The sequence below is a fragment of the Meriones unguiculatus genome, chromosome 21, assembly GCF_030254825.1.
Source record: "Meriones unguiculatus strain TT.TT164.6M chromosome 21, Bangor_MerUng_6.1, whole genome shotgun sequence".
NCBI lineage: Eukaryota > Metazoa > Chordata > Mammalia > Rodentia > Muridae > Meriones > Meriones unguiculatus.
Window position 1 is genome coordinate 16,059,954 of NC_083368.1, and position 17,892 is coordinate 16,077,845.

Genomic DNA, 17,892 nt, shown 5'->3' on the forward strand with positions numbered 1-17,892 from the left:
TAAGGCTTTCAATGTAATAGAGTGGTCTCTCCCTACTCAGATGCAAAGGAGATGTCCATTCCAAAATGTGTGCAAAGAAAACAATGTGTTAGGAGCACCCTGGAAGGAAAGATGGGTATTTTGATCTCATTAACTTGTAAAGTTGGAGAAAAGGCAAACACTGAGCAAATACTCTATAAATGGAAGATCAAAGGGCACTTCTTCTCTGAGTCCTTGACAGTCTGAATCCGTGGGCCCTGCACAAACTAGACTGTAGCATATGGCTAATGAGATGAACCTGTCTAACAGAAGGCTCTCAGTACAAACAATTCCCATAATGCTTAATGAAGTTTAAAATGTCTCTTTAAATGTTAAGGACTTACCTTTCAGTAGTTCCCAGCTGTTCTCTGCTGAAGTATACACCGTATACAAACTGTCAAGGAGCAAGTGTTTGTCAGTATTTTCCATAAAAAGAGACATGCCACATCTGAACGCAGCTGCTCATTTGAGCTCAATTACTGGTGTAAGCTGTGCTGTGCCTCATACCCTCTGAAATTACCAGGTGACGACAACTCCAAAGCACACAGTTTTCCCTTCACCCCTTACCTGTGTGCTGGGAAACTAAAAGAATGCACCGAGCACCAGCAACTAAACCTGCAGTAAGCAGAGCACTGAACAGGAAAAGTACAGAGCAAGTTACATTCCAGACACCAAATGCTCCCTGGGAGAGGCCTTCTGACAGCCCGCTAGTATTGATGAATCTCTTCTCTATACAGAACAAGCATTGCAAGATGGCGTGTGATGCTAAGTTACGATAAAGAGGGAGCCAGTTAAAGGGACATGGAAAGGAAAGGGACCCTGCCTCCTGTCATCTCCTAACAGTCAATTGTTTGACACAACTGTGAAGACATGTACTGAGACAATAATCCTTTTAAACAGAGGCATTTCTTTTTCTTTTCTTTCTTTCTTTTTTCTTTTTTTGTTTTTCAAGACAAGGTTTCTCCGTATAGCATCGGCTATCCTGGACCTCACTCTGTTGACCAGGCTGGCCTTGAACTCAGGATATCAGCCTGCCTCTGCCTCCCTGTGAGCTGGTATTAAAGGCATGTGGTACCACAGCCAGATAATAGACATTTCAAATAATGTTAAAATAAGGGCTGGAGAACTGGAGCAGCAGTGAAGAACAAATTGCTGCTCTTGCAGAGAAACTGGGTTCAGTTCCCAGAACCCACATGGTGGCTAACAACCATTTACAACTCCAGTTCCAGGGAATTCCACCCCTTTTTGGTCTTTGTGGGCACTGCACACATGTGGTGCACCAACATACATAGAGGCAAAATGTTCATACACATAAAATAAAGATAAATCTTAAAGAAAAAACAAAAACAAAAACAGACTGTTAAGGACTGAAGCTAAAGCGCAGCAGTTAACATGAACACTTGCTGCTCTTCCAGAGGACCCATGTCAGACAGCTCTTAGAGATCCAACAGCTCTGTCTTCTTGGCGTCTGCACTCACATGCAGATACACATCATTAAAAATGACAAAAACGGGGCTGGAGAGATGGCTCAGTGGTTACTGCGCTCCCAGAGGACCGGGTTCAAATCCCAGCACCCACATACCAGCTTACAACTGTCTGTAACTCCAAGATTGGACAGTCTCACATAGACATCCATTCAGGCAAAACACCATTGCACATAAAATAAAGGTAAATAAATGTTTTGAAAATATTTTTTAGAAGAAGTAAAAATTCAACTAATTTTACCAAACAAATGATAATTTTATTTTAAAGTGTTAAAATAACAAGGATCATGTTTACAACCAAAGCATATATGACCACTGCCTCAGCTATAAAACTAACTTTCTGAGATTCTCAGAAACAGTATTACAAACCTTTAATCATCTTTACAGTCAAGTCTAATGTTTGTGACCTACATTCCTTTGACCTGTGTAGTTTTTTTTTTTTTTTTAATTTATGTATTTCTTTAATGTATGAGTCCTTGTCCATGTGCATGCCTGCAGGCCAGAAAGGGGCATCAGATCCCATTATATAGATGGTTGTAAGCCACCAAGTGGGTGCTGGGAATTGAACTTAGGACCTCTGGAGGAGCAGCCAGGCTCTTATGAGCCATCTTTCCAGCTCTCTGGCCTATGTTTTCAGTCTTATCACCCCGACATACTGTCAAGCACATCTCAGAAATTGTTGTACTCCATGATCTCATTTACTTGAAAAGAAAAACCAGGAAGGGAATGGTAACCATCAGGAGGATGAGACGGATGTGCTGCAGTGAGTTTCAGGCCAGCCTGAGCTACAGTGATATGCCAAATATACAAACAACTTCAGAAGGCACCTACACCACAGATATATGACCAAGACATTCAAATGTGACTCTCCTGTAAGAAGCCACACCCACATGTGGGTGCTATCCTTCCTGAAGCATCCTTAAGGCACAGCGGAGACAGAAGTCCATGCCTATTACTCAGTCACTTGGGAGGTGGACAGAAGAGTCAAAGGTTAAAGATCATCTTTGACTACACAGCAGGTTTGAGGCCAACCTAGGCTATAAGACCTGTCTTAAAAAGAAAAGAAAGAGAATAAACATAATAAATCTTTATAAATCCCACCTCTGCCTCATGTTCACCGGTCCTGAAAGTCTCTTCTTCAATGTGAAATACCTCAGCATTCCCTAAGCAAAGGTCTCTAAAAGAACTCCTCTGGCATCTCCCAGTCCCTGCCTCTGCTGATATGTTCCAGCTAAGGCAGTAGAATCGAAACTCTGTTAAGGCAGCAGAGTTCAAACCAGATTACAAGGCTAGCTTGGGCAACTCAGCCTAATAAAAACAACAATATTCCTTAAAGCCAAAAAGAAAACAAATGCTACAGTACTAACATGGCTCAGTTGCAGAAGTACTCAAAGCAATGCTGCTGAGAGAAAGAAGCGAACGTACACCAGGAAACAGAACAGCAGGGACAGGCAGCCAGCAAGCCTCCTTAAGGCACAAGGCCCCGGAGACCTGGCAGGTCCAGTAAGCCAGGACAGAAAGAGCCTAGTCACTGTTAGGGCCTCCTCTGAGCAATGGCTCTTCCACTGAGCAACAGCAGCCCCCAGTAAGCCCAGAGAGGCAGGGACAGTGAGAAGGTGCTGCAGCCTGAGGAACAAGCAGTGGGGAGAACCAACAGCTCCATTGGAGCAACTTTTCCACAGAAGGCCACGCAGGCTCCACCACACCTCTACAAGTATGTATCTGAACAGCAGAATGCTCAGCTGGAAACGTGCAAAAGGGACTTTTATTCGCCTGCTTCAGTTGTCAAGTAAGATTCTGCCTCTGTCTGCTAACCTAGGCCGAGTCCTGGAAGCTCCTCGCCTTCACCATTTCCTCTTGACCATGGGGGCCATCTCTCCAGCCCTACCTGAAAGACTAACAGGTTAACTGGTCAAGGGATTATGAGGGCTTTAAAGCTAGTGGAAATTGAATGATTAATCACAGGAAGATAGGCTGGGGCTCTGCCCCTGAGAGCAAACTTGGCAGAAATGCAGAGACCTAATGAACTGGGCATTTCTAATGCCAGCACTTGGGAAGCTGAGGCAGGAAGAATGTACTCTGTGCTAGAGTGAGACCATATTGGGAGGTGGGATGAAAATAGCTGGCTAGTGTCTTTAAGCAATTCTACCTTCTATATTAGGAACAGAGTCCTGACAGCTGTACACAAAACATTTTGGGGTAGAAGGAGAAAATGTTTAGAATCAAGGAATCCGTGAAAAACAATCCCAAGGAGAAGCCATCTTGGCTTGACCTTGGGCTGTGAAAGTTTGAGTGGGAAGGTAGAACACAGGCCAACTATCTATACTGGTCAGCATGAAGGACACCCCTAAGGGAGAAGAGACTATAGCACCAACCTTTCAAGTCTTGATGACACAGAACAAGAGTTAGGAGTGAGTTTGGTTTTAGAGATGTTACACTCAAGATAGGAAGATGACTTCACATTGGAATCCAGGCCTCACACAGAATCTTAACTGACTCATGGGAATTACAGTTTAAGTTACATGAAAACTGGTACAGAGGAGCTTTAAGTAACTAAGGGAGAACAGGTACACAGAGCACATACTGAATTTTTGGACACCGAACTTTGGAGAGAAAGAACCTACGAAAGGGTCCCAAGGAACATCCAGATGATGTGCTGACGAGCTATATGAAGCGCCACAAAGGTTACGGGGTGGAACAGTCAGCTAAGTGTTGAGATGGAGCCCTCAGAGTCAGCAGTTAGTACAGGTAAAGCCTCCAAAGCAGAGGCTTTTCAATTATGAACTGACCAATTCCAAAGAATGAAAGCAGGTTTTCTAGAGTAACAGAAGTTACAGAATGGATTGCTCCATATTTACAGAAAGGGGATTGATTAGAATGACTTACAGGGCTGTAGTCCAACTCGTCCAACAGTGGCTGTCTACCAAAGGAAGGTCCAAGAATCCAGCAGTTCACTAGGCTGGATGTCCCATCGGGTCAGCTGGAATCCTGAAGAAGTAGGCTCTAAAGCCAGCGAAGGAAAGGACTTGCTAGTGAGGGCGAAAGCAAGCAGGCAGAGAGAGAGCTTTCTTCTCCCACCCCCTTTATCTAAACTGCTATCAGAAGGTGTGGTCCAGAGTCAAGGCAGATCTTCCCCTCCAAGACGTAGTTTAGAACCGGCTCTATCCACTTCAAATGATTTAATTAAGCAAAAATCTCTCACAGGTGTGCCGGCCATTTGGGAGTTTTAGTTAAATCCAGAAGTACTCAAGCTGACAACCAAGAATAGCCAACACAAGGTCTCAAAGAGACACACATAAACATGGTTGAAAGGAAAGACCACGGATTCCACTTAACAATGATGTGCTTAAACCAGGTAAATTCAGAGACTGAAGGGGCAGGAGTCCCTTCCCTAAGGGTACAGTGTTATCCGGAGTGACACAACTATTCTGGAAATATACAGCACTGACTGTAACGCAACACTCTGAATGTACTCTGTGCCATTCGAGTATACTGTTAAAACAATAAACTTCATGCTACGCAGGAAAGACAGTAGTATAAAACTGCGAAGGAAAACTCCTGGCAAGAAACAGCACAGGAATATTAGATACAATTGCAGGGCAAAGCCAGGCGTGGTGGTGCAGGCCTGTACTCCCTCCCTGTAAATCAGAGAGGCAGAGGCAGTCAGATCTCTGTTATTTTGAGGCCAGCCTGGTCTACAAAAATGAGTCCAGGACAGCCAAGGCTACACAGAGAAACCCTGTCTTAAACAAACAAACAAACAAACATTGCAGGGCAGTTGTCCAAAAGAAGCATGAACTACTCTGCTGACATTTCACTCGAAGAGCTCTGTGGCAAACACATACTTAGGGTAAAAAAAAAGTTATTTCCTATTTTTCCTAAACCAGTATTTCAAATTTAAAAAGAAATTTTTTTTCTTTGTAATTTCAAATTGGGCCTGCTCCTGTTGTGCGAAGTAATACTATTTTGTTATAAAGTGTCTCTAGAGCCTCATTTTATGTTTAAATATAACCAACCAATCAACATGACCACGATAGCTCTCAATAAGTAAAAGGACTAACCCTAATCTTTGATAGGAAAAATGAAGCATGCCAATATTTTTATCACAGGGGGAGAGCTAGCAGAGAGGGGCGGGGCTTGCTGTTTTTACATTTAATGCATTAGTTTGGGGTGTGGAAACTATGGAAGGCAGTTTCTTTAACAAGCATCCTTTCTGTCTTCCAGCCTCCTGTGTAGACGCGGTCTAAATCCTGACCCGCATTGACCGACCGTAATAACAGCAATAATGATAAAAACCAGTATTTTTTTCCGTAAATCACAACACCGCCTGGAGGCTACCCGGCGCTCGGCCCCGTGCAGTGCCCACCACTGCGGTGGGAGCCGGAAGCAGCTCGGGCCTCCCAGGCCACCGAGTCAGCTCCAGCAGCCGCAGCGCTTCAGGCCGCAGTCCACGCTCCGGCGCCGACGGAGGCCGCGCGGGGTCAAGCGCCGCGGCCCGGCTACTCACCGCGACACCCGCAGGCCGGGATGGCGGCGCTCCGGGACACGAGCCGTGGCATCGTCGCTCCAGCCACAGCCCGGGCCGAGCCGCACGAGCCGAGGCGCGCGACACGGCCCAGGACACGCAGCTTTGCGGAGCGGGCGCCACTGCTCGCGTCGCTGCACGTACTCCCCCGCCTCCGCGGTGACGTCACCGCCCCGGCCTAGCGTCACGCGGCCCCGGCTCCTCCCCGCCTAGCGTGGAGCTGAGCGCTTTCCCACCCGGCCTCAGTGCTTTCCTGTCAGTGAAGTTGACCGTCACTCCGGAGAGAACTAACTGTAGAGGGGGACGACGACTTGCTCACGGGAAGAATGTGAGAAAAAGCACAACCGGGCTAGAGGGAATTTAGCAGCTCTTACAGAATGGTAAGGTTTTGGCCTATGGCCCAGTAATGCTGCATTACATTGACAGATATCTAAATATTTTAATCCCGTCATCTCGGAAGTAAATGCTGGAGAGTCGGTACCCTAAAAAATGTTAAACCCTTGTCTCGTGGTGTCTAGTAGAGAAACCTGGCATAGGTAGGGAGAAAATTTTGTGTCCCTTATTTCTAAGAAACTAGCATCACATGAACCAAATTAACGAACCGTTTTAGCTAGACACATTCCTTCTTCATTAACGGGCTGTGATGACTTGAAGTGTCCCCCACAAGCTTGTGTGTGGAGCTTGGTGCCTGCTGGTGGTACCCGAGGTTCTGGAGACTTTTAAGAGGTGGAGCCAATCTAGAGGAAGGAGGATCCAGGGGATGCCCCTTTGAGGTTCTTACCTGGTCCAGTGGTCCAAGTCTCCTTCTGGGCCTCCTGTCTATCATGTAGTAAACATCTTCCCCCACATACTTCTGTCATCCTGATGTTCTGCCCAAGCTCAGAGGCCATGCAACTATGCAATGGACCCTCAGCAACCATAAGTCAAAATAAATGTTTCCTTTTAAGTTGTGGTCACAGTAGCACAAATATTTGGCCCTGCCAAATATCTACTAGTATTGTCAGGGTGTAGGATGCTAAGTGATACTACCTAGATCTCTCCACAGGACTGAGGTCCTAATGACCCTTACTTGTGTCCTTCCATGCATCGCCCTCAGTCAAACAGTTGCTGTCACAGTGCCAAAAAGAGTCTCTTTCCTAGTTTCCAATCTTGTTCACACAGCCATTCATCTTTACTGGGACTAGTGGCTATTTCAGGGATGGTCCCCTCTTGCCAGGGCAATAGTATAGAGTGCTATTTGTACACCATCACAATGTGTGTGTTACTTTTCTTGTTTGTGTGACAGTGTTTGACAAAAACAACTTAAGGGTTTATTTTGGCACACAATTTGAGGGTACAGCCTCAATTGTGGTGGGTAAGCCATGGCAGCAGAAGTCTAAGGCAGCTTTCATGCCAGGAGGCAGACAAAGGCTGATGCTCACCTTACATTCTCCTTTTTATTGAAATTGGTCCCTGTTCATGTGTTATGGCCACCCAACATTCCAAGTGGGTTCTTCCTACTCAGCTAAAACTCTTTCGAAAACACTCTCAAAGATGTGGCCAGAGCAGGGCAGTGGTGACTCATGTCTTTAATGCCAGCACTGCAGAGACAGATCTCTGTGAATTTGAGGCTTGCCTGGTCTACAGACCTAGTTCCAGGACAGCCAAGGCTACACACACACACACAAAAAAAAAACCTGTCTCAAAAAAACAACAACAAAAGCAAAACAACAAAACAATAACAAAAAACAAACAACAAAAAAAGAGCAAGAATCAAAACAAAACAAAAAAAGACATGCCCAGAACAGGTATGCCTCCTAGGTGATTCCAAATCCCATCAAAGTGATAATGAAGATTACACACTTCACCTATTATTTTAAAATGGGTGAAGCTCACAAAACACAGGACAACAGTGAGCATTCTGGATGCTTAATCCTGCTAGAAACCCCTCAGAAACTTTATGGTAGTGATGAAGAAACTGGTCTAGGTTATGTTTGCATTGGCTACGTTTTGCAATCCTGTCAGTTGTCTCCTTTTTTGGCCTTTCAGTGTGTTTCTTCCCTCATTTTTTATAGAGTTTATGAATTACCCTTTGGCCGTCTTAAACTCACCTTCACCAGGTTGAACCCTACAGCATTCCCTAAACTCCAAAAAAAGCACTTTTTAGGCATTGAGGAGTCTGTGGGCATGGCAGGAAGGGAGCCAGCCACCTGTCTGCACACTGACAGCTGGTTAGAAAACAACAGGGCATAATTCGAGAAGTGTCAGGAAAGCTGTGGGTCACAAGCCAGAGGACAGAGGGCACAGACATGAAAATACAAAGATGCAGAAAAGAAGAGTGGCTCAGGACAGAAAGGCCAACAGGAACAAAGGGGGAACCTGCCTGGAGAACTTAACTGAGACACCTAGCCATGGTGACTTGGACATCAGACACTTAGGAACCAAAACCAAGCCAGGAGGCAGCCCTAGACTCTACACTGGTTGCAAGAAAGGAGCTTGATCCAACACAGCCACTGTGCACCAGTCATGGCTCTCTGTGAACACTTTCCCTAAGGCAACCCATGTCAGCTCCTTAGACTGGTGAGGGCTCCAAGAGCAGAGCAGCTTCTTATGGACCATCACAGCCAAGTGAATTGGTCAAATAATCACAAGCAATATACTCTCTCTGGGTCAGTCATATATCAGGCTTTGAACCCTGAGATAGCTTACATTTTTAATACCAAGGTCTTTATGCCCAGAACCCCAGTGGCAGAGGGCAACAAAGGGAGAATTGTCACTAGAGGTAGAGAAAGGCACTCCTGAGAGATTGGCCACTCTGCTTGTATTTTTAATTGCATTTCACATAATTCTGTGATGTTCCAAATTTGTCCTGTGGTGCCAATATGTTGAAGAACTAAAGGATTTTTTCATCCTTTTATTAAGGAAAAGGATTGTTTATCTTTTTCATCAGTCTGTGTAAATGGCTCCAACTCTGGAAAGACATTATCCAGATACCACTGGAATGACTTGCAGCCCAGTCGTTTTCTTAATTCAACACGCTCAGTAATGTTTCCACAGGATACATATCTCAAAGAAGGTCTTTGAAGAAAAAAATTTTCCTAAATGAAAACAAAGAATCATTTTATTAAACAAAACAAATTTTTAGTAACAGGTCATGATAGCAAATATCGGGACATGTTTTCATCATTGGAATAAAAATCCCCTTTCCTCTTGTTATATAGCAGTTTTCTGTAAGATTGAAAGCTTCCCATCTTCTAGGAAAGCTTGGTAAGACACAGGATGTTAAGAGGGGAGGTGATATTTTAAGACAAGTTGTTAAAAGAATGTAGAGCAACGTTCTGTTCTTCAGGGAGCTCATTAAGCTCAACAAGTAAACAATTCAATAGCTTCAGGAAGTCCCTGAAAATGACCAGATTCACTAGGCCTCTCCATCTTCAAGCATGTGTGCGTGCATGTGTGCGTGCATGTGTGTACACGTACCTATGTACATGCAATAAAGACTGCTGAGACTCTCAGGCAAGCTGAGTTGCCTAGAAGAGGCTCGCTCAGATCAGCCGAGAAGCCTGGAAGAAGCAAAGACCAGCAAAAACTGTTCATCTGCTTCAAGTCGGCCCAGAACTCCCTAGAAAAGACTAACATTTTGAGCTGCCTGGGGGTTATTTAGCATGCTCCAGGTTCCTAGCTCCTATGACCTATCACACATGCTCGGATGGACTTTTTAAAAATCCTATGACCTATCACACATGCTCGGATGGACTTTTTAAAAATCAAATTTTGTGTCAGTATGAGGGTTTATACACACAAGTATATTCCCTGTAGAGGCCAGAAGAAGGTGTCAGCCTCTCAGGTGCTGCAGTTACAGGCAGTTGTGAGCTGCGTGATCTGAGTACTGGTAAATAAAGTCAAGACCTCTGGAAGAGCAGCAAGGACTCTTAACCACTGAGTCATTTCTAGAGCCCCAGGGGTGGGCTTTTGGTGATTGCGTTATCTTTGAGTCATTTCTACTCCTGTAAGTTACCCCTCACTCATATTCCTTTAAGCAGCCGCAATAAAACCCATGGTTCATGAAGCTGTACTCGGTGGAATCTCTGCTTTTATCTGTTATTAGTCCCCTCTCTGGGGCCAGTAGATGTTTTGTTTGCATATCCCCAGGAATAGTGTCACATAGCGTTTCTATGCAGGAAATGAGAACGTTCAACCTCAGCTCTGATCCCGGTACCATCATGATATCCACCATGACACTGTGATGGCTAACACAGTGGGATCCAGAAAGATTGGGTCCTGTTTCTTAGGAGACGGAAAGGCACAGTTTCCCATTCCAGGGGCTTCTTTCTCCTGTACTCACTCAGAGACTTAGTGTCCTGCACCTCCACACTTCCAGAACTGGTATGGTGGCATGGTGTAACAAAATTAAAAGTACTCTGGCTAAACAGCTTGGGGCTCATTCATGGCTTTGCTATCAATTCCCTGTGACTGCGGGCAAGTTTCTTCATGAGGTTGATGTGTAGACTGAGCATTTACCCTGCAAGCAAAGTCCATGAGAAAACAGGCTAGTGTGTGTGTGTGGAGGGGGGGTGTTAGGTCTGTACTGGTCCTTTCTAAGACCACAGCTGCTTAGTTGTTTATTATTATAATTTTTATTTTATGTGCATTGGAGTTTTGCCTGCATGCATGTATGTGTGAGAGTATCAGAAGCCCTGGAACTGGAGTTACAGACAGGTGGGAGCTGCCATGTGGGTGCTGAGAAATGAACCCAGGTCTTCTGGAAGTGCAGCCAAGTGCTTTTAACCACTGAGACATCTCTTTACTCCCTAGCTGCTTAGTTTTTATTTTGTCTTGTTTTGTACTTCAAGACCGGGTCTAAAATATATCCTTAAACCCATTTACAACCAATTTCTAAATCATCTCTGCCTCCAGAACGCTATGATTATAGGTGTATACCACCATACCTAGTTGATGAGGAACTGGGGATGAACCCATGGCTTCCTGTATGCTAGGTAAGTGATCTGCCAACTGAGCCCTGTCCCCAGCCACTGGTGCTTTTTGTTTATTTAATGTATTCTGATATAAATGGTAAGGATGAGGCCAGATTCCTTGTTCCTGTGGTAAAGACTCATTCTACATAGACCAGGGGCTCTCTCTTAATTCAGAACCCTTATGTTTTTAATCTGTGTATTATTCTGTTTCCACACAGGATAGCAACAGTGTTAAGTGAAAGAGGGGGTTTCCTTAGCAAAATGACTGTGGTGTGTACATGCTATGTTGAATTTTTCCTGAGGATTCTTGAGTTTTGTAAATTTTTGCCACCTGCTTCCCAGGGTGGATAATTAAAAGCAGGGGAAGATGCCATCATCTTGAAGAAGTAAAGGCCTGGGTGAGCCTCCCCATTGCAAAGCCTTCTCTTGTACCATACTTTAGTTTGATACAATCTGTTTGTTTTATATGTAACTTTTCAAGTATGATCTCAGCCTTTACCCAAAACTGGCCTCAAACTCATAACTCTCTTGCATCAGCTTCCTATGTGTTGGCATTACACGTGTGTACTATCACACTTGGTTCACATTATATATTTTTAAATTAGCTTGCCAGAGCATCCTTTATGAGACGTAGTCACTCGGTAATTACAGTGTACAATTCAATTGCCTAGATCTATGACTAGAATTCACAAGTATGGGGGAAAGGGACCATCAACACTGCAAACATCAACACTCACTTTATGAGTGATCTTGAATTTATTTTTGCAGTGTTGATATTGAACAGGTAAACATACTTGCCACCCAACCTGATGACCTGAGTTCATCCCCCCAGTACTCATATAGTAGAAGAAGAGAATTGACTCATAAGGTGTCTCCTGACCTCCCACATGTGCACCATGGCACACATGCAGGTGTGCTAAGCATACAACAAATTAATAAATGTAAAGGAAATGCATAATTTGAAACAATATAATTTTAATGTGTTAGATTAGGAGAAATACACAATTAATTAAAATTTTTTAATTATAAAAACTGCTGACTGGTTTTTGTCACCTTGACACAAACTGGAATCACCTAGGAAGAGGGACTCCAGACAGGAATTGCCTCCATTAGATTTGCATGTGGGGCATTTGCTTGAGTGCTAATTGTTAGAGGAAGGTCCAGCTCACTATGGCTGGTGCCATCCCGCAGCTGGTCCTGAGTTGTGTAAGAAAGCATGTTGAAGAAGTGATGGAGATCAAGCCACTAAGCAGTTTTCCTCTGCGGTCTCTGCTTGACTTCCTGCCATGGCATCTCTGGATGATGGTCTGTGATGTGGAAGTGTAAGAGAAATAACTTTCCTCATCCAAGTCGCTTTTGGTCAGTGTTTTATCACAGCAACAGAAAAGTAAGCTGGGGCAGAAACATGAGATAAAGAATAGGACACACTTTGAGAGACCTACTGTGTGGCTGTCTTACCTAGACAGAGTTGTGCTCTTAGAGAACACAGCAAGGGTTTAACCCTCAGGACAGACATCATCAAGGGGCATAGCTTGCAATAGAAATCTTTGACTGTTGATAGAAAAGGAATTCACATGTGAGCAGAAGACCTGTAGCCACACCTCCTAGGAAACAGGTAGTGGCTTGGTAGGAAAACCTGAAGAATCAGCCACAGCAGGGATGGGAGTGTTCTCTGCCAGTGGTGGGGAAGAGTAGTTCCCCGAGGATAAATAGATCTAGCTGTGGGAGAAAGACTGCAGGTTCTTTATTTCTGAGAAACTGGAATTTTCCTAAAATTAAAACTTAAAAAACAAATTGAAAAACAGCTACTTAAGAACAAGCAGTTGAGAGCAAGATTGGTGATGACTGGGTGGGAAATTGAAGGTTCTCCATTAACTTAGAAAAAAACAGGAAAGAATACAGTTTGGATCTGGAAAGGGGGTGGAGTATCGAGACCAGCCCAGAAAGTACTCTCCGCAATCTGAAGCACCGCTCACCTTGTATTCATCCAGCCAGACATGAGCCACTCGCAGTGTGTTCTTTGAGAGGGCTTTGTTGAATCCAAGATTATTTTTATTCTGTGTCTTAATGATATGTCCAACACGAGAGCAAGGAAGTATGAAGAGTTGGCCTCCACACATCCAAATCTAGACAAGACCACAACTGATTATTTTACTAGTAACTGGAAGCTGCTTTAGAACACACACAGGTAATATTTGGTTGGTCGGCTGCTTATCGAGATAGGTTGCCCAGATTGGCCTCAAACCCACTCTCTGAGAATGACACTGCATTTCTGATCCTCCTGCCTTTACCTCCCTAGTGCTGAGATTGTAGTGGTGTCCACCACATTTGGTTTATACTGTGTTGAGCTACACTTCTAGCCTAATCTCTAGTATATATTCCATTTACTTTATAAACTCATTAGAGTCTTACAGTGTAGGTGCTATGATCATATCCCATTTACAAATAAGAAAATTAACATACAGGTTGATTAAGAAGTTTTTCCAATTGAATGGCAGAGCTCCGGTTCAAGTTTAGGAAGTCCAGCCCAAGAACTTGAGTTCTGAGTGGCCAGTGGCTCTCTTTCCTGCTACATGTTTTTAGGTGTAAGCCATACCAAGAGAAAGGCAAGTTCTGGATGGGTTCTGTTGCTTGTAGTTTAAACATAAAACACTGAACAGCACATATTATAATAACTTCATTCACTATGTGAAAGCAAGATACAGTCATTGAAAAGTGTCAGATATAGAAAATGTACACCCTAAAACTTGGGGCTAGTCAGTGTAACTAAAGTGTGTGTGTGTGGACACACAAACATGCACATTGAGATGGTTTACTGTCTTCCTGTGAGTTACGTAAACTGTTTTAAATGGCTCGATGGGTTAAAAGCACTTCTCTACAACAAGAACAAGAACCTGAGTTGGATTCTGGTATCCATATAGAAAGCTGGGCATGGCTGCACACACCTGCAACCCTGTGCTGGAGGGGATGGGACGGAGACAAACGGCTCACTGGGGCTTACTGGATACTAGCATGGCAGAAAAATAATGAACTTCAGATTCACCAAGAGATCCTGTCTCAAGGGAATAAAGATGGAACACAATAGAGGAGGACTTCTGATTTCTGCATGCATAGGCATGCACCTGCACACATATGTGCAGACACACTTATTTGCACACATGGAAACATAAAAGTCTCACTTGAGAATTTTATAAGTTTCTAATTCCAATTACTATAAAAGATAACACAGAGGGGCTGGCAAGATGGCTTAGTGGGTAGAGGGGCCCGCTACCAAACCTAACCACCCGGGGACCCCGTAGAGGAGGGAGGGAACCGACTCTTGCAGGCTGTGACACATGCTGTGGCGATGCATGCCTTCCCTCCTCGTGCACACACACAAATTAACCTTCAGAAACATTTTGCATGTATTTATTTGTGGTGTACATGCCCTAGTGTGCATGTGGTCTGAGGACAGCTTTGCAGAACTTGGTTCTCTCCAGCATGTGGACCTGAGGGCTCTAACTGGGGTCATCAGGTTTAGTGGCAAATGGCATAACCCACTGAGCTATCTCACCAGCCCTACAAATTAAGAATGTGGTTCTAAGAATGTATATAATTTGTTCTTGTTATGGTATAATTGCTATAGCCATTCTGTTTCCTGGACTCCAGTAACACCAACATTGCCTGGTAGAAATGAAAACCCATGGACCACTGACACCTTCTCATCCAGAAGCTGTGGTTTGGGCCCAGCCTTCTGCATTTTCATACATTTTCATCCTCGTGTTTTGTTTAGTTTTGTTTTGTTTTTGAGACAGGGTTTCTCTATGTAGCCTTGGCTGTCCTGGATTCTCTTTGTAGACCAGGCTTACCTCAAACTCACAGCAATATGCCTTCCTCTTCCTCCCTGAGTGCTGGGATTACAGGTGTGCACCACAACACCAGGTTGAGGATTTTCTGTTATAACTCATCAAGACCATAAATTCTGATTTTATAGATATTTTATCTGAGGAAATTCACTTAATCATTAGAAAGCAGTAATGGTAAGGTAGCTGTTCATTAAAACATAGTGTGGGGCTTGGAATATGTTTCCATTGGTACAGTGTTTGTCTGTCTCTCTCAAAGTCCTGGGCTCATCCCCCAGTACTACCTTGGTGGTCCACAATTCCAGCACCAGGAATTGTAGAGGTAAGGAGATCACAAGTTCAAGATTGTCTTGACTAAAAATGACATTTAAGTTCAGCCTGGAGACACAGAAAAAAATGCCTTAGGCCAAAAGTCCAAACAATTGGATCCTTCATTGGCCTATCCAGTGGTACGGTTGTTTGTGTCCTGTTTGGATCTCATTTTCATTGGAAATTATGAACTAAATAGTTGTTTATATATATATATGTATATATATATATATATATATATATATATATATATCTGTTCTGGATGCATCATCATGCCACAAAAGCTGTCAGAAAAGATTTATGTTTCATTTGCTTTTTAAAAGAAAAACTAGAGAAATTTAAAAACCAGGTATGGTGGCACACGCCTTTAATCCCAGTACTCAGGGAAGCAGAAGCAGGGAAATCTCTGAGTTCAAGGCCAGCCTGTTCTACAAAGTGAGGCCAGGACAGCCAAGGCTACACAGAGAAACCATGTCTCAAAAAAAAAAAAAAAAAAAAAAAAAAAAAAAAAGAAAGAAAGAAAGAAAGAAAAGAAAAAGAAAGAAGAAAGAAATTTGAAAAGCCAATACATTGTTAATGTATTTAATATTTATATCTGGGTATTTTGTTTGCATATGTGTTTGTATCTGTAAAGGCTGAAAGAGGGAATTGGATACCCAGGAACTGGGATTACAGTGAGCTGCCAAGTAGGTGCTGGGAATTGAATTCCAGCCTTCTAGAAGAGCAGCCATCACTCTAGCCCCTTGTTTGTTTTTTGAGATGTTCATTGGTTTTAAGAGGCTATGACCATTATTCATAGAACAATATACATAATTCAACTTATTAAAAAAAGTAGGTAATAAAACTAAAAATTTCCTTTAAAACCTTTGTGAAGAAAGCAGTAGATTTTAATCCAATTTTCATAGGTCCCAGATAGCTGCTTGTTTATTCTTTTGTTTTATTTTGTTGTTTTGAGATAGGATCATGTAGCCAAGGCTGTCCTCAGACTTACAGTATAGGTACAGATGAGCTTGAACTTCAGCTTCTCCTTCCAGAGGTTCAGGGATTATAAGGCACATATTACCATGCCTGGTTTTGTGTGGGGTTGGGTGTTGACCCAAGACTTTGTACATGCTAGGCAACACTCTACCAGCTGAACCACATCACTAGGCTGGCCACAGATGCCCTTTATCCCTGATAGAGAAAGAGTTGTGGCCATCCCTACAGTGATAGTGATCACAGAATAGGGCATATCCAAATTCATGTGTCCCCTTTAGGAGCAAATCTAGAGTAAAACTAGGATGAAAAGAAAGCAGTTGGGAGAGTGCTTGCCCAGAGTACATGATGCTTGAAAAGTACTTGCAGCTTCCTAGACATTGATCCCTCTTGTAACTTTTTCTCTTTGACCTCTTCAGTGTCAGTGAGCCTGAGCCAGCCTTCTTGACAAATGGGCAAGTGGTTCTCGTTGCCCAGATGGTACTGAGACAGTCATATGGCAAAAGGCATTCTAGATGGTGAACATAGAGGCAGCAACATCTGTAAATATCAGACATTCTAGCCAAGACTAGCATTGCTACAATAACACCAAGAATTGAGAGGAATAATGATGGCTTATAGTTTGAAGCTACTGCATTTTGAGGCAGTTTTTCACATCAATTAAAATTTACTGACAAAAATGAACTGATAAGTGAGGCATCACTGCTCTGCTAACATGGGTTTCATCTAAATCAGTTTTACGTTGACTTAGTTTATTTCACAAACCTAGAATGACAGATTCAAATTCTGCTCACTTGCCTTTCCTTATCTTGGGTCTGAGAACACATTGATTCTGGACTTGTGTTTCACAGGCTTTGGCCAAGAGAATGTCAGCCCACATCATGACTACAGAAGCTGGAATATGCCATGTGCCATGGCTTGACTTTTATCTTCCCACCATTCAGTGTGAGAAGAACATGTTCCATGTGGCAGCTACTCGTGGAAATGATGCCAGACCTCAACTAAAACCGGAAACTAAAGGCCAACCCAGTCAGCCTCTGCTGAGTCACTCCCGCCACCCTGGACAGATGCCAGAGAAAGGTAAGTATTACTATTTTACGCCATTTCTCTTTGAGCTACTTTGTTACACAGACTAACCAATACTGAGATGATAACTGACTTATTCCTAATACCCTTAGCAATTAAAATTCAGGGCAGATGAACCAAGAAGCGTAACCCATTGACTCAGTGGATGGAAAGTGATGGAAAGTTTTGGAAATACTTGGCTCACGTAGGAGGAAAGTATTGGAAATCTACCTAAACTTCCATTATGTCAATGTGTGAGAACTCTGTAGTGGATATATGGTTTGTTTTCATATCAGAGCACCCAACAGGCTTTAGTGATCTTGAGTAGGATTTAAGCTGGCATCTATATCTAAAGAGGTACAGTCTTAAACCAGACACAGAGGTACATGCCTTTAATCCCAACACATGGGAGGCAGAGACAGGTGGATCCCTGAGTTCAAGGCTAGCCTAAAACAAGTTCAGTCTTGGGGTGAGGCCAGGAAATGGAATTCCCTAAGTGGTCATCTCTAAGAGCAGAAGTCAAGGTGTTTCAGTTTTCAGAGTAGCACACCTTGGCAGTATGGAGGGATGCCAGGTACTAGAACATGGGCAAGCTGAGACTTCAGGTGGTCAAGGCCTGTTGGATGCTAACCAGGATTGTTAAACCACAAAAATCTGAAGCTGGTTTGGGAACCATTCAAAGGCTGGTCGTAAAGCATAGCTGCATGAGTATCTAGTGA

General features: G+C 43.5%; 3 protein-coding genes across 7 annotated transcripts in view; 1 reads left to right on the forward strand and 2 right to left on the reverse strand.

Moving 5' to 3' along the window:
- Galnt11 (polypeptide N-acetylgalactosaminyltransferase 11) overlaps positions 1 to 6,154 on the reverse strand; it is a 35,412-nt gene extending 29,258 nt beyond the window's left edge. For 2 of the 3 annotated variants that reach the window (XR_009588273.1, XM_060374085.1), the window contains exons 1-2: positions 6,010 to 6,154; positions 363 to 412 (exon numbers count right to left, since the gene is read on the reverse strand). The gene's annotated coding sequence lies outside the window, so the exon portion shown is untranslated. The remainder of the gene's footprint in view (positions 1 to 362; positions 413 to 6,009) is intronic. The other variant, XM_060374087.1, reaches the window with a different exon arrangement.
- A 100-nt stretch (positions 6,155 to 6,254) lies between these two features.
- The window catches only part of Prkag2 (protein kinase AMP-activated non-catalytic subunit gamma 2), a 366,379-nt gene continuing 354,741 nt past the window's right edge, over positions 6,255 to 17,892 (forward strand). The window contains exons 1-2 of one of the 2 annotated variants that reach the window (XM_060374088.1): positions 6,255 to 6,407; positions 16,960 to 17,188. The gene's annotated coding sequence lies outside the window, so the exon portion shown is untranslated. The remainder of the gene's footprint in view (positions 6,408 to 16,959; positions 17,189 to 17,892) is intronic. The other variant, XM_060374089.1, reaches the window with a different exon arrangement.
- The window catches only part of Galntl5 (polypeptide N-acetylgalactosaminyltransferase like 5), a 34,060-nt gene continuing 24,980 nt past the window's right edge, over positions 8,813 to 17,892 (reverse strand). Inside the window, exons 7-8 of one of the 2 annotated variants that reach the window (XM_060374093.1) lie at positions 12,959 to 13,108; positions 8,813 to 9,104 (exon numbers count right to left, since the gene is read on the reverse strand). In XM_060374093.1, coding sequence (XP_060230076.1) covers positions 8,913 to 9,104; positions 12,959 to 13,108 — 342 coding nt within the window. In that variant the 3' untranslated portion in view covers positions 8,813 to 8,912. Of the gene's footprint in view, positions 9,105 to 11,964; positions 12,290 to 12,958; positions 13,109 to 17,892 lie in introns of those variants that run through there. The other variant, XM_060374094.1, reaches the window with a different exon arrangement.